The 14926-nt window shown below is 46.5% G+C and overlaps 1 protein-coding gene across 3 annotated transcripts in view; it reads left to right on the forward strand.

Moving 5' to 3' along the window:
• The window catches only part of LOC116945775 (engulfment and cell motility protein 1-like), a 56342-nt gene extending 41448 nt beyond the window's left edge, over positions 1 to 14894 (forward strand). Inside the window, exons 15-20 of one of the 3 annotated variants that reach the window (XM_076069677.1) lie at positions 1643 to 1812; positions 2488 to 2600; positions 3530 to 3637; positions 4226 to 4299; positions 5021 to 5098; positions 5882 to 14894. In XM_076069677.1, coding sequence (XP_075925792.1) covers positions 1643 to 1812; positions 2488 to 2600; positions 3530 to 3637; positions 4226 to 4299; positions 5021 to 5098; positions 5882 to 6082 — 744 coding nt within the window. In that variant the 3' untranslated portion in view covers positions 6083 to 14894. Of the gene's footprint in view, positions 1 to 1642; positions 1813 to 2487; positions 2601 to 3529; positions 3638 to 4225; positions 4300 to 5020; positions 5099 to 5679; positions 5831 to 5881 lie in introns of those variants that run through there. The other 2 variants (XM_076069678.1, XM_076069679.1) reach the window with 2 other exon arrangements.
• The last annotated feature ends 32 nt before the right edge of the window (positions 14895 to 14926 follow it).

A 14926-nucleotide genomic window follows, 5' to 3' on the forward strand; every position in this document is an offset into this window, starting at 1 on the left:
CAACAGAGAACGTGGCGTTTGTGTGATACCGCAGGGGTGCACATCGCATCGTTTAATACGTCACGTTTGATTCTGAAACGACCCTCGGGGCCAGCCGTCTATGTTTACATCACGTTCTTCTAATGCGCACCATACAACCAAGCATGGCAGCAACGCAAAGGTTTTGTATTTTCATCCGTAAAAATGTTTATAAATATAATTTCAACGCCATCACCTCTTCTGTACAATTAAGCACTCATTTTTTTAAATATCAATTTTGCAACTTATTGCCCTAAGGTTATACCTTTTGCATTTAGTCATGCCCTTCAGAGCTGTAATTGTGTTGAATATAGTACTAAACATCACATGTAAACAATAACAGATATGTCACTTAGATTGACAGATGCCCTCGTGCAAATTGTCAGTGCCGCTGTGATCCAGACGTCGCCGGTTCAATATCCTGGCGCTGCGGTCGAAACGATGGCGTCGTTTAACCTCCCATCCCTCTGCACCGAGCAGAATAAATAGTCGATCGGTAGGTCGCGTGTGGTGGGATATTAAGTGTGGTTACTCCCAGCCCTTCTACGTGACTTTACCGAAAGAACCAAGAATATAATAATTGTCCTTTCATTCCTGTTAAACAACAGTACATAATGAGTTATTTTATACGGTACTGCGTTCTGCGCTGAACAGGGCCCCATCAAGATGGAGTGCCCTTGCCAAGTAGCATTTCAGGAGCCAGTAGTGTTTTGAAAGATTAACTCTGCTGACTTAAGACACAAGCTTGACTGTCAACGAGACCCATAAGGTCAACACCAGTCCAGCGCTTTTCTTGCCGAAACAAATGCTGCTGAATAACATGACCCAGTCAAATAAATAGGTCGATCGACAGAAATATTTTATAAGGAGAGATGATGGAAAGTGATTTTTTTTAACCCATAATGCTCCACAACTGCACATGATAAGATTGTATACAATGCATGGGGACGTTCTTTGAGTCGTTTTTATTGGAATCTGCACTCTGATAGATTGCACAGATTTTATATGGATATTACTGCTTTTTTCCCACGTGTAAGCCCCGTCGCTGCTTTCCTGGATCAATAAATAATATAACTCTTTATTGTTATGTGGAAACGCTCGGTTTTAGCTTTTTACTTTTTGTTAATCTTTTAATGTGTGTATTGCCTGCTCGTGCGTTTTTAAACATTGTGTGTGGTCACTTCCTAATTATGGCAGCTCCAGATGTACTGCATGGGAGTCACGGTATACATTGCGTCTGATGGCAGCAGTTTGTGTTGGCGCTGAATGTCAATATCGAGGTCTGATAGCCACGAGAGGGCTTCAGGAGGGAGTTGGTGTAGCTTTGCTGTTCCTCGTCCTCCGTTGGAGGAGTGCAGACAACACTGGTTCACTATATGGGTCCATAGTTTGGGTTGCATGGCCACGATCACACTGCTGTTGCTTGTCCTTCATTTTCCATTTATGAAGGAGATCTGCACATCGGCCTGGTGATGTTCTGATGCGGTTGATCATTCCACCCGTGTCTTCGAGCAATATCAAAGCCACGAGGTGCGATGTTTGGGCGTCAAATGAGGTGTTTAATCTGGATTCGATAACACGTGATAATGAAGACGACGAGTGTGTGTGTATCATCCCTGCGTAGGTGCTGCAGGTGGTGCGTGAACAGATTGTGCGGTGTCTCCTAAACAAGCCCAACTCCATGGACCAGTTTCGCGTTCACCTCCATAACCTGGGCTACGCGGAGATCCTCAAGATCCGCCAGTCAGAGCGCATGAACCAGGAGGAGGGCGACTTCAAGGCCGCACCCATCATGTGAGGGCTCGTCCGCGTGTTCTTTTACACGCGGACGAACTAAAGCGCAGAGCGTTGAGGGGCGTGCTCGCTCCCACGCTGGAGCCGAGTTCCACTGTCCCTGTTCACGATGTACCATTTCCTGTCATTTGGTAATTCGTGTTACAGTTACCACATTGCTTGTATAACACCCCTCCCCCATCACTGGACAGGGGGTATATTTGGAGTAATAGCGAAGCACATAGGTGCTCACGGACATTACTTGTCCCAGTAGGCTGTTATGTTATGTATAGATGTTGAACTTCTTTCACACCGTACGTAGCCAATCGTGCTAATGGGAGGTTATAAGGGGATCAGCTGTCTTGGTGTGTGGGGTAATAATGCAGTGCGTTGCCGACTTTACTTCCCGTTCGATTCCCACTCACGGCCAACATCCGTGACAATTATTTGAACCAGTCCTGGGCCTCCCCTAGGTCGACTGAGCCTCAAATGAGTACCTGGTGCGGTGTGTAAAAACATTGCCACTGAGGAGACAGGCGGCCTTGCGTGGCGCTGGCCACCCCACCCCCCTCGTGTGACGTGTTCCGTCCTTCATCGGTGCTGCTCGCTAACGGCACTTGCCCCAACAGTCTGTTGATAATTAACGCGGGGGGGGGAGATCTTCGTCTTTATGTGCGTGTGCGCGTGCTCCCACAGAGAGCTGCGCGAGAAGATCCTGCCCGAGGTGCTGGAGCTCATCAAGCAGCAGCGCCTCAACCGACTGTGCGAGGGCACCACCTTCCGCAAGATCGGCAAGAACAGGCGGCAAGGTTCGATTCCGGCTTCGCCTCCGCGGTCTCGCGACCGCGTTCACCCAGCGCCGCTGCCGCGTGGCCTCGCTCGCCGCCGGCCCGGAAAGGCGCTCGGTCTCGGCGCATCTCATCCCCAGCAACCGTGCCCAGGTTGAGCCGGCGTAGCGCTTGGGATGGGGCGTTCCGCCGTGCATAACGGCGCGCGATAGGCTGCAGAACTAAATTTGGCGGACAGCGGAAGGCAGTGCGGCAACGTCCATTGTTGTGCCGTGTTGTGTTCCCGCATCTGTGCTCCCCACCTTCACCGGGCTGCTCTGACCAGCATGGTGAAGCATGGATAGGGTGTGGGGCGTCCCTCCTCCAGCAGTGGATTTCCACAGTGCTGCACGTGTACATTGTGGTAATAGTGTACGGCGGTGGTGACCATGCACGTGACCTGTCCTCCAGCACTGTGGAGGTGGTGAGGTTTGGTGGATCACACACATCACGTGTTGTATAACTCTCTTCCCGTGGGTATCAAGGTGCCATGCTCTGGCTTTCCAGGGAAGGTGGTACAACAAGAGGATTACTCTTCATCTATTCCCATCTGTATGTAATAGAGCGGTGTCTCCCTCAACAAACGTGGCTTTTCTCCATGTGCTCTAGTTTCCTCACACACGTATACTCATTACTTGACCGATAACACCTTAATATATATAAGGCCATAGAGCTCGGGGGGGGGGAATTTCGCGTCATCTCACCGCCTGGTTGCCTTCCCGCTTGTCCGTGGTTCCCTGCACCGCCGAGTCGTTAAGTCTCTACGAGAGCGTGTGAAGACTTGTGCACGTCACAAGTCTTAAATGTTTTGTCTCGCGATTATTGATTTCCGTTGCACCTTCTAGCGCTGTCGCCGAACTGTGCCGACGTTCCAATTGAACTCGATAACAATTGAGTGGTGCTTTCTCCAGCAGACAAGCTGTGGTACTGCCGGCTGTCGCCCAACCACAAGGTACTGCACTACGCGGACGTCGAGGAGGGCTCCAAAGCGCCGGCCATCGAGGCCCTACAGGAGAAGCGTAAGGCAGCACACACACACACACACAGGTCATCGCGAAGTGCACACACAGTGCAGCCTTGCTCAGCCAGTGCGCGCAGGCAACAAGTCGAGAAGACAACAAGGTTTCCCACTCGCATGAGCACGGGACTGTTTTGAAGCCTGAGGCAATTCAGGTCGGAGTTCTCAAGTAAGTGTACCGTACCTAGCCAAACCGTGCTAATGGGAGATGCGGGAAAATCGCAGGTGCGGGTTGAGTTGTTAAGTGTTGAGTTGACAGCGTTAGCCTGGCCACGAATGACTGCAAATAAAAAAAGGTGATACTAGTCTGGCATTTGCTGTATTGTGTGCCACCGTCAATTCCCACTGGGTTCTGCGTTTGTTTTTGCACGCTCGCACAGTTCACCGATGCGTTTTTTGGGTCGTACCGCGTGCTGTTTCGGCACGACGTCCGACGTTTCACTCCACCTGCTGGGAACCTTTTCCTGAAACTGAATTCAAAGCTATCGAGCGGGGCGGCTGTGAAAACCTACGCTGGGGTTCCTCGTGCCATGTATCGTCGTGACCCGTCCTTCCTCTCCCCACCTTGTGTTCCGCCTCCACCCGCCAGTGCCGATAGCGGACATCAAGATGGTGGTGACGGGAAAGGACTGTCCACACATGAAGGAAGTTCGCAAGAGCAAGGTGCCGTGCTTGTGCTCTCCACACCAACCTGCGTACGCGTTAACAGAGCGGTAATCGGCAGTGCTGCCAGGCTAAACGTCGAATTTTTATGGGTCGTTAAAATAATGAGCTCGAATTTTAACGGCGACTTAAAATTTCCGCGGAGACACGCAGTTGAATCACCGCTTGCCATCGAGCGAAACACGCGCCGCGTTTTTCCTATTTGAACGACACGCCACGACCTCATAATCTACTCTAGCTCAAGCCGAGTTCACTTGAAGTGACCGGTTATATTGACACGAAATCACCACTGTCACCAGAGTTTATTCACTCTTCCTACGTGGCGCATAATTGTCCTGTGACCGACGGGTGCAATGTGTCATGAGAGGACCGGGGCACCAGCTTTCCCCCGCCGACTGACACGGCGATGCTGGATCTTAGTTTCCGAGTCTGCTCACGGGCTCGGGTGCTTGCTGTGACGGATAAATGTTGCGTGTGGGCCGTTTTCAAGTGGTGGGCCTCGTGTGGTCACGAGCCGACGGTCCGTGGCCCCGTGGTCTCCCCCCCCCCCCCCCCACCACCCGTGTTTTGATGGTCTGCATCACGAGCTGCACGTGGTTTTGTAGAGACGTCTTGTTATCGCCATCAAATATTGACCGTGCGATGGAGTCACTGCGGCATTGTTAACGACGACGCATCGCGGCGGCGTGGATGTTGGGATGTGGTGGTGGGCGGCTCGCAGGATGTGATGGACCTGGCCTTTTCCATTCTCTACGATCCCGACGAGTCTTTGAACTTCATCGCCAAGAGCCCGGATGAGGTGGGTCCGGACACGCGCACCAGCCTGTTGCATTGTGGATGCGTGTTTGTATTGTGTTGTTGTCGGCGATCAAGGTGTGTGAATATGAAGTATGTCGTCGTGTGCAACTAAACGTGTGCCTCTGCACATGCATGCTTGTATGAAAGCGTCGGCACTCGCATGATCGTTTATATGCGTGAATTTGTATTTATGTTGTTGGTGATTAAGGATTCATACTCTTTGGTTCTTTCGGTAAAGTCACGTAGGTAAAAAAAATAAAACTAAATCAACGACGTTTCGGACGCAACACAAGCGTGTTGCAGTCACGAAAACTTCAAATCTAGAATGATTAAGGGTTATTTTCCTAATGGAGAGGTTAGCCCTGCCAATGTACGCGTAAAGCCATTTTGTCAATCCACCGCTGGATGAGGTTCTGCACGCGCCGTGCAGGTCACGGAGGTCACTTGACTGCACTGCTCCACACACCGCTGAGCGCTGGTTGGGGAAAGGGAACATGGATACGGCTGTATCGAAGTACAGCACAGCGATGTGTTTCGCTTCATTTCCCCCTGCTCCTCAACGTAGCCCTGTGGCTCTCTCAGCCCTCTCCGTAGGAATATGAGACCTTGCCACCGCTGTATCCGAGCCACCAACTGAGATGAGCACCACTCTGGGCTCATTCGCGTAGGGAGGCGCCGAACTTTTAGTTCGTCTACTCAACCGTGGCTTTGTGTGGATTGCCACCGCCCGCGCGGCGCCTGGCGGCGTTTGTAAGCGTTCGCCGTCATCCGTGTGCGACGACAGTACTGCGTGTGGACGGACGGGCTCAACGCGCTGCTGGGCCGCGAGATGGTGAGCAAAGCGACATGCAGCGACCTGGAGGTGTTGCTCAACATGGAGATGAAGCTGCGGCTGCTGGACCTCGAGAACATTCAAATTCCCGAGACGGCGCCCATCGTGCCCGTCCCGCCCAGCAACTACGACTTCACCTACGACTTCAGCTGAACGCCGAACTCTCTCGCCTCAACCACAACGTCGGCTGATCGCTGACCTCTCACATCACCTGCGGCTTCAGCTACGACTTCAGTTGAGTGCCGATCTCTCAGCACATCCCGAGCCAGCACAGCCTGGACCCCGCACAGCCCATGCGCGGCCAATCGTGATGCCGCTGACCAAGCCGTGGCCCTCGGCTCTGTCTGCCACAATCACACCACCTCCTAACCTGGATCGCGGTGCCAGGGCTAACCCAGTGTTGGACAAATTTGGTCTGATCTTTTAGTCCTTGGACCATGCCTTACCTTACCCAAGTCTAACTTAAAGGAGGTTGCAACCCAACAAAAAAAACTGCAGTTATTTTGTTTATACGTATGTATGCCTTGTGTCCTAGAGGCGCGTTAATAAGAATTTGTTTTCGTGGTAATGCGACTTTCGGATGCACTGCCACAACGCCTTGTGTTGACATCACTGGGGTGTGGTTGCATTAAACCACGAATGCCTCGTGGAGGGCCCGAGTGTCTCGAGCGGACAGCAGGGAAACCGTGCTCCCTACGACTCGCTTTAAACATTGTGACTGCTGTTGTTTTTTTGTCTTGCATCTTCCTTTAAACTGGCCACATAGCCCAGCCGTGATCCACGTACGCTTCTCCTGAGTGTATTACCACTAGTTCTAGAATGTTACATCCAGAACAGGACATAAAAATGGCTCCACCCAATCTGGGTTTAGAATATCTTGAAGGCCGAGGCTCTAAATCCAAACCCATTTGGCCAAACGAGGAGACGGGGGGGGGAGGGGGGGGGCAGGTTCTGTGCTGCAACTGCTGGTTCCGACCTTCACTCCCCGTGAAGGGCAGAGCTGTTCGCAGCTCTTCAGCTCCCTTTTACCCCACACTCGTAAAGCATGGGAGAGCGATGATTTCAAGATCAGTCTGAACCTGTTTCATTGGCATTGTACATAGTATGAGATACATTGTCTCATTCTTGGGCAGCCTAAACCTTGAAGCTAGTTGATAAGATGCTCATGAATTGCTTATTATTGGCAAGGAAAAGCCTTCAAAGTACCGTTTGGTATTGTATCTCCATATCACTGTGAAAGTGCAATTATGCCTCACCAATGGGTGCGTGCATCCACATATCAATACTTGTGGCTTGATCGGTCAGCAATCATGCTGAGGTTAAGTAATAATTAATCAAAGTAATGCAAACGTGAACACGTACATTTTGACTGGCTTATCATTAGGTATACATTTCCTGATGGATACCAGCTTGTCAAAACATTACTGTTATATTAAGTTTTTAACTCCTTAAATTAATACAACAAATAAAACGTTTCACTGCACCCGTGTTTTAAATTAAACTACATGAGCATGAATTTTTATGTCTTACAAAATAAGATATTTCCTCCTGACTATTTAACTGCATGTTAAATCGGATACAGACACACGTGGCAAATAGCCATTGGTCTTGTGTGTCCCTGGCATTTTGTAGCAACGTATTAAACCTGCATAACAGGTGTTAAAGGCTCCAGCTATACATGGTGAGCATCAGAGGGCAATGCATCTAATTTTTGTTTTGTCAAACTTGCTGTATTCACATCTGTATGTATGTATGAAAGAGTTTGTGCTTTCGACGTTCTGCACTTGTTCTGCACATGGTGTGCACTCAAACATACTCTTTTGCACAGGAATGGCAGCCGGTAGATGGCAGCAGACCTTTAAGCATAGACTCCAGGGTTCATGCCTGGCGTTTTCGGACCAATGACAACGCGAGAGTGAGACTACGAGGTGCCCCTGTGGCTGCGGCGTCCGCGGTCATCTCAGTCATGCAACCCATGGCACCGGCAGGTTCTGTACCGTGACCTCCTGCCAGCGAGCCTTCGATACTTCACGTGGCCTCAACCTGGCCTGGCACAAGCGCCGTGGTGATGGTCTCCGCCGCCTCGTGGCGAATGGCGGCTGTTATTTGTGCGCCATTTGCACTCGGGCCTACCGTGGAGCTGCTCCAGCTCCAGGCTCCACCGGCTGGCGGAGTCTGGTTGTTCTTAATTGGACTCTCGATGCAGTAGAGACTCCAGGTTACAATTGGTTTTGTAAATCTGATTATAATGAGGTACGGTGTAACATTTTAATCTCGGAATTCCGTAGCACTCCAGTCGTGTATTTTTTTTTTTTTATATAGGATGATAATTTTGCCTAAAAGAGCCATGCTGCAAAACATGGATGATTGCACATGGGCTGTGGACCGGCAGCCTCGGGTTTTCTTCTGTAAAAAAAAAAAACTACGTTGGTAAAACATCTTGTCTTTCCATTATTGATTCACGTCATTAATTTATCTTTGGAGCTTGTGCACGATAATCATAACCGGTGGCAAAATATGAAATCAGGCCTGTGACCTCGGGCTCCCGCCTCTCTCACATACCAAATCAGGGCATATTTCTTAGTCAGCCATATCTCGGTACAAATCAATCCCAGGCCTACACGAACACACATGCCAATTTTCAGACTCTTGGTTAAACCTGGGACAGGGGGCTGTCTTGTGAGACACTCGTGGCGGGTCGAGGGCTTGCGTTGCGGACCACTGAACTCCATAAAGTATGAGCTGGCTTGCGATAATGATAATTATTGAAGGCTGTCAGAAATCTCTTTTTCCGTGGGGTGGACTCTTTATCAGTGATGGCTCGATATTTCGGAGTAGCACCTGCCTGAGCTCAAGTGTATGCTCCCTGATTTAAAGCTTTCGTGACTGCAGGGATTCATATTCTTGGTTCTTTCGGTAAAATCACGTAGAAGGGAAACAATAAAATAATAAAAATATAAAACAATAAAATCGCTGTCCGTGGTACTAACGTTAAGAAAAAAACGCCACTTTTTTCAAATTTTCTTGATGTGGTTTTCACACCTGATGATGATTGCATGTGTTGCAGTCGAAACGTGAGAATTTTATTGTTTTATTATTTTATTGTTTCCCTTCTACGTGACTTTACTGAAAGAACCATGAATATGTATGCTCCCTGTTGCCACTTTATAATCTGCTGCATACAGAATGCCGTGTATATAGGCATAGCCTCTGAACGTTATCTTAAGTGTGTGCTTTCAGCTAGGAAAGTTGTGTAGGTGTATTAGGGCATTGCTTTTTCACATTTTGCTACACTGGCATTTCCGCTGTTAAGTTTGGCCAACAAATGTGTAGATTCCTGTCGTCAATGCAAATACAAGTGCTGCAAAATTTTGTCAGCGAGCTTGTAACAGCAAATCCGTTAAATACGTAGGCTTTCGCGACCAATATTATCCATTATAGAGATTTTTTGGTTAGATCGTTTAAATATCAATGTGTCGTTAAACCTGTTAATTGTAAATGTTGTGGGTTTACTCTCCAACACACCAGAGTGCTGTACCAGCAACGAACCTGCATGTTGTGTTTACGTGACAAACCTTACTAATTGACTGTGTCAGGTGGTAGCGGGTTTCACAACACATATTTATGCGATCTAACCCAAAAACCTATTATGGATTAGCAAAGCAAGCTCAAATGAAACAGGTACTGAATAGTTATCATACCGGTAGTGTAAACGGGTGAGGGCGTGACTCGCACACAGCAATGATATCAATGTGAAGTGGCACTAATTGGGGGCGCAGTTTGATTATGAGGTTGCCTACTCTCACTTCACGCCGGGCTTGTGTGACGTGCAAAGCGCACTGTTGCGGTTGGAACGTGTCCTGCTGTGGATGACCACACGTTGCGAAGTTTTGTGAATATATCACATCCTGTTCGACTTGTGAGTTCACCGGAAGGGGCTATATGCCACTGTGACGATAATGAGAAATTATTGTTTTAATTTAAATATAACTGATGCAATCTATGGTGTGACACAAGCCAGTGGCTAGTTGTTGCGAGGGGTCAGCGTTCTCCGTCACTGCTTGCAGCACGTAGTTGTCTGCCACACGTGTTTTGTTCAGAGCAGGGGTTCTCAATGGTTTTGTGTTTTTATGCCCCCAACCGCCAGTAAAGCCTCGTGCGCCGCACTCCACCCAGGGTACTAACGGCACAATACACACAGAGCTTACGTGCCCCCACACCGCTAGACAATGAGCCATTCGCGAGGCATTGGTTTCACGTCGTGTGTTCAGTGTGTTTTGTGATCCCAACGCCGGTATTCATGCGGCAGCCTGTGCCCAACCCGGAGGTTGAGAATCGCTGGTTTAGACCAATCCACGAATGAAATAATCTGCTCACGAGGAGCCCATGAAATGGTTGCCGTCTTCCTCTTTAAAGCTGCTGTATTTCTCTTGAGTGGAAAGCACAATTCTGGGTGTTTTATGCGATGAATGGTAAGAAATGTGTCACTGATTTCAATTTTCAAAACGTGACCCGACTCTTTAAAAAAACATTTTTGCTCGAGAATTGTGCTTGTAAGTTGGCAATTTACCATTTGGGTTTCCAAAAATGTAAGATGTCATTTTAATATTTTCAAATGTAAGCTACAAACTGTTGTTGTTGTTTGACAATTTAGAAGTGCAAGGATGTTGCGTTTTCACGCACCTAGTGCCAGTTTTGCTTATTTAAAAAAATGGCATTGGAAATTGAAACGTTTTTTTAATCTTCTTTGGTTCTTTCAGTAAAGTTACGTAGAATGAGAATGAAGTAATAAAATAACACAATAAAATTCTCGCAAGCGCGTTGTGGCCGAAACGTCGTGAGAATTTTATTGTGTTACTTTATTATTTTATTCTCATTCTACGTGACTTTACCGAAAGAACCAAAGAAGATGAATCCTTGCAGTCACGAAAGCTTTAAATCGAAGTTGTTTTATTTTATTTTACTTGGATCATACAGAATACTCGTGTAGGTTGTGAGTGATTGATGTTGTACTCTGCAGCTATTCACCCGATTACAATGCGAGTGATGCTGCAGCGGAAACCTCCAGAATCACATCTCGTCATGGGTTCTAATACTTGTATATTAATGTCACAGGGATTTCCTTCTCAAATGAACCCTGAGCCAGTGTGGGGTATTCCATTGGTGGAGAGTGTAGCTATCCATAGGACAGCCACTGTGTAATTCCCCACAGAGTGGTACTTGTTTTACCTACCCGGTGGGATGATGGGCCGAGTCAACTCCTAATCAGGATTTTATGTCGGAACCTTCCGATTGCGAGTCGCTCGCTCTGCCGTTGAGCCACCCGGCCAAACAACCGAGTTCAATGCCGCGAGTGATGCTACAGTGTTAGGAACCAAGTCCATTACTCATGTATACTGTAATGGTATCACTGCAATGTCTGTATTAACTTTGATATCCAGCCGCTGAACTTACTCTTGCAGTGGTGATCACCAGAACAAATGTATTTGTTAGGTTTTTATTTTCCAACAATATCTGCAAGTTTAGATACTTATGTTTTATTGTAAAAAGGGGTGATGTTTGGGAGTAACTGGGTATATATAAATGTTCGTTGGGATCTGGGTTTACTCGAACAGTAATAATAACATGTTTTCTACATTTCAACTCTTGTATCGGACCATAGAATGATACAAATTTGATCCACATTCTAATATGTTACTTCCTAAAATCTTGCACTGTGTCCCTGGGAATGCCACCTATAGATTTTGTTTAGCCTGTGAAATCTTTGCGTGCTCTTTATCTTTTAAAGATTTAAAAAATTCTGGGAACTGCTGAACTGAAATACAAATTTTAAATACGTTGCCAAGTGGCAAGATGACCTGAAATGTTCCGCTGTCGCGAACGTTGGTGCGATGACATGTGCGTCGGTGTCAGCTTTTTTTGTTTGTTATTTTTTGGCAGAGGAAGTTCCAATGGGTCCGTTGCCAGCAATGGGACAAATCACCGAAGTGGTGAAACGTTTTTTACCAATTCGTCTTGATGCGAATCTGGCCATTTACCGTTTATTCACAAAGCATATTGTTTGTGTACAAGTACCACCATTCGTACTGACCGCAACCATTTTCTGCACTGATTTTTAAAACTCCATTCAAGCTGTCACCGATGTTGCACGTCTTTACACTCATCTATATACTGTATTTTTTTTCAACCAAATTTTAAGTTGCAGTCTACTTTTAACGATGCATTTCAATCATCATAAAAATCTGTTCTTTTTGCTCACGTCACATCCATACATTTTTGTGAGAATCGATGATGTACAATTGGTGCACATTACATGCTAAAGTCACACTTGGGCTATTGGAGTGCACAAAACATACAAGAAATAACAAAAAAAAGTCCGTTCTTGAATTAAGCTGTGACGCTTAAACATGACGATTTGTTACACCGCTAGTAGGCGGTTGGGGCATCGCGTTACACGAATGGCGAACAGGCTCGCCAGTGCCCCTGCAGTGGCCGCCTGCATCAAGTACAACGCAGTCTGGGAGTTTGCCCCCTACGGTGGAGTGCCACGCGGTACGGCTAGTCTTGGATTTATAAAACTGCTCTGCCTTGGGACCACCATTAACACCATTAGTCTATGGGTGAGCACCAATATGTGAGCCAATGTATTATCTCCGTTACAACAGCATCACGTGCACACCAGTGGTGCTGTTTGGGGATGCTCATATCGGCTGAGAATCCTCCACGTGTTCTGACTTCCCAACTCTGCCATCCCCCTGATAAATTTGCATTTAATGTTCATGCTTTTTGCCAATACAACGATTGCCATTTTCCCAAACCGAGCTTCTGGAGAACATGCAGCAATGAAAATGTCTACATTTTTATCCTAAAATCTTGCATGCAACGTGTCGTTGGGAAAACACTGCATTTGCATGAGCACATGGCTTGCTTTTTTTACCCTTCTGCCAAATTTCAAATATTGCCACTCCAGGTGCAACCCAATGTGTTATCAATGTAAAGAGCATCCCATTGTATTGTCAATGGTGACGTTAATTGAAATGTGTGTTTCAATGGAACATAAGCAATATTAATACTGTATAATTTTGTTGATGATGATGATGGTGATAATTTTGCTGGTCTGCCAAACATCGAGGTGTCCCGAAACACTTTACTGTCATGCTGCCAATGCTTTTGTCGATGTAGGACAAACTTGCGTTCAATTATTTAGATATAATTAATTCACCTGTCCTGACGCAAGTGAAGAGCCTGGTGTGTGCTGCGGATGCTCTGTGCTTCGGCTGGAGTTAACCCAGAGTGGCCTTGCCTCCCCACGTGCTGCTCGTGTGTCCGCGCCGCGCTGTTCGAGTCCCCCGGTGTTGTCAACATTAACGAGAGACTGCTTGCCGTGGTCTCGTCACGTGACCCGCATTATGATATTAAACCGGTCGTCCTGTCCGAAGGGATAGTACGGCGCTGTTTACTGTGGTGGGCACGCATCATGTGTGATCCAGTGTTGCTGAGGTGAGGCTTGAGAATTGAAGATGTGTATACGTTCTCTGAGCCTGCCTGACCGTCCGGACTGCGAGGGTGGGCAGATGATGACAGCATGGAAAATAGGTTCCTGAACTTGTGCAGAGTTTTAGAGTTGTCTCTTTGTCGGCGTGGGTTTTCTCTAGGTTTCGTATCACTTGTAAAAATGATGTCAGTTTTACGATTTTTTTTGTGCCATTTACACAAATAATGTTTAAAACAGTGAATCACAATGAACAAACTGAAGTGTATTATAAATAAACTACTGTGCTTTTTAAAGAGCCCCATTCGAATTGTAAATACTTTGGACGTAATTTTTTTGACGAGTTATAAACATCAGAGTATCTGCTCAATCTGTAAGACACATTGTGTGATGTTGCTTGCATGATTTGCATGATGGTAGAAGCAAAAGAAAAGTTCTGAAAATGTGACCTTAATCACTTGGTCTTTTGACTCTAATTAGTGAATGTTCATCTGGTGCAAGTGGGAGGTGGGGATATCAGTCTGTGCCGTACACACTTTAACATATTTTTCTTTATACGGTGCATTGTTCACCACGAAATAAAACAAGTTCACCCGTGTGATACTGCACCTTTTATGAAACCTGAAATCATGCACGTGTGTAACTGTACGGTACAACAATTGTTTGTTTTTTAAGTATCCACGCTTATAGGGTGTTATTGAGGCCATAATTACCTGTCGAGACAAGGAATATACATATTCAACCGCTTCTTGGCTCTGAGAAAAGACAATTGTTTATCTTTAATAAATGAGAAAATGAAATGTCAGCTGTCGATGAAAACTGTACGGTTATATTTAATGGTGGCTTTGCTTATGCGGGCGGTTTGTACATCCCGTCCATTGAGGGATTCTGCTTCAGTACCTAAGATTTGCTTTCATAACTCAAGACTATTAAAGCTTGCACTTTCTTAGCCATTTCAATAATTTAACGTTTTACCATTTCAATCGTTTGTTTGACACGTGAAGGTATTGTCCGATTTTCATTTGGCAAACATCGTTTTTGAGCCTAGTTCAATTGGTTGCTCTTCCAAAGCAAAATTGTAAAAACAACCTTTTGCTAAGCTGGAAAGCAGTCCCGTTCTGTATTTTAAAATTATAACATTACACATGAAATACTTTCGTTCATTTGAGTTATACTTAATTTCTGCATGAATTCAATTTCCTATTGTTTGAAAATGTGAAATGTTGAAAGTCATTGGGTGCCCATCAGCATATGCGGTTCCGCTTAAAGCAAGGCCTGATAAGTATGTTGCATCTGCTGTTCGGGTACAGGCTGTGTACGTCACTGCGATGCTGTAAGGGATATTAATGCTTGCGTTCTTGAAGCCTCCACTGCTGCGTTGCTTTAGGTGCAGCTTGTTATGGAATCACACGTTACCTTAAACCCACAATTTAAGTGCAAGGTAATTTGTAAAATAAATTGTGAACAATGAAACATTTGGTTGCTGTTGTGTTTTTGGTTAATTG

Source organism: Petromyzon marinus, chromosome 25 (assembly GCF_048934315.1).
Source record: "Petromyzon marinus isolate PM22_M1 ecotype Great Lakes invasive population chromosome 25, UKy_Petmar_22M1.pri1.0, whole genome shotgun sequence".
Lineage (NCBI taxonomy): Eukaryota > Metazoa > Chordata > Hyperoartia > Petromyzontiformes > Petromyzontidae > Petromyzon > Petromyzon marinus.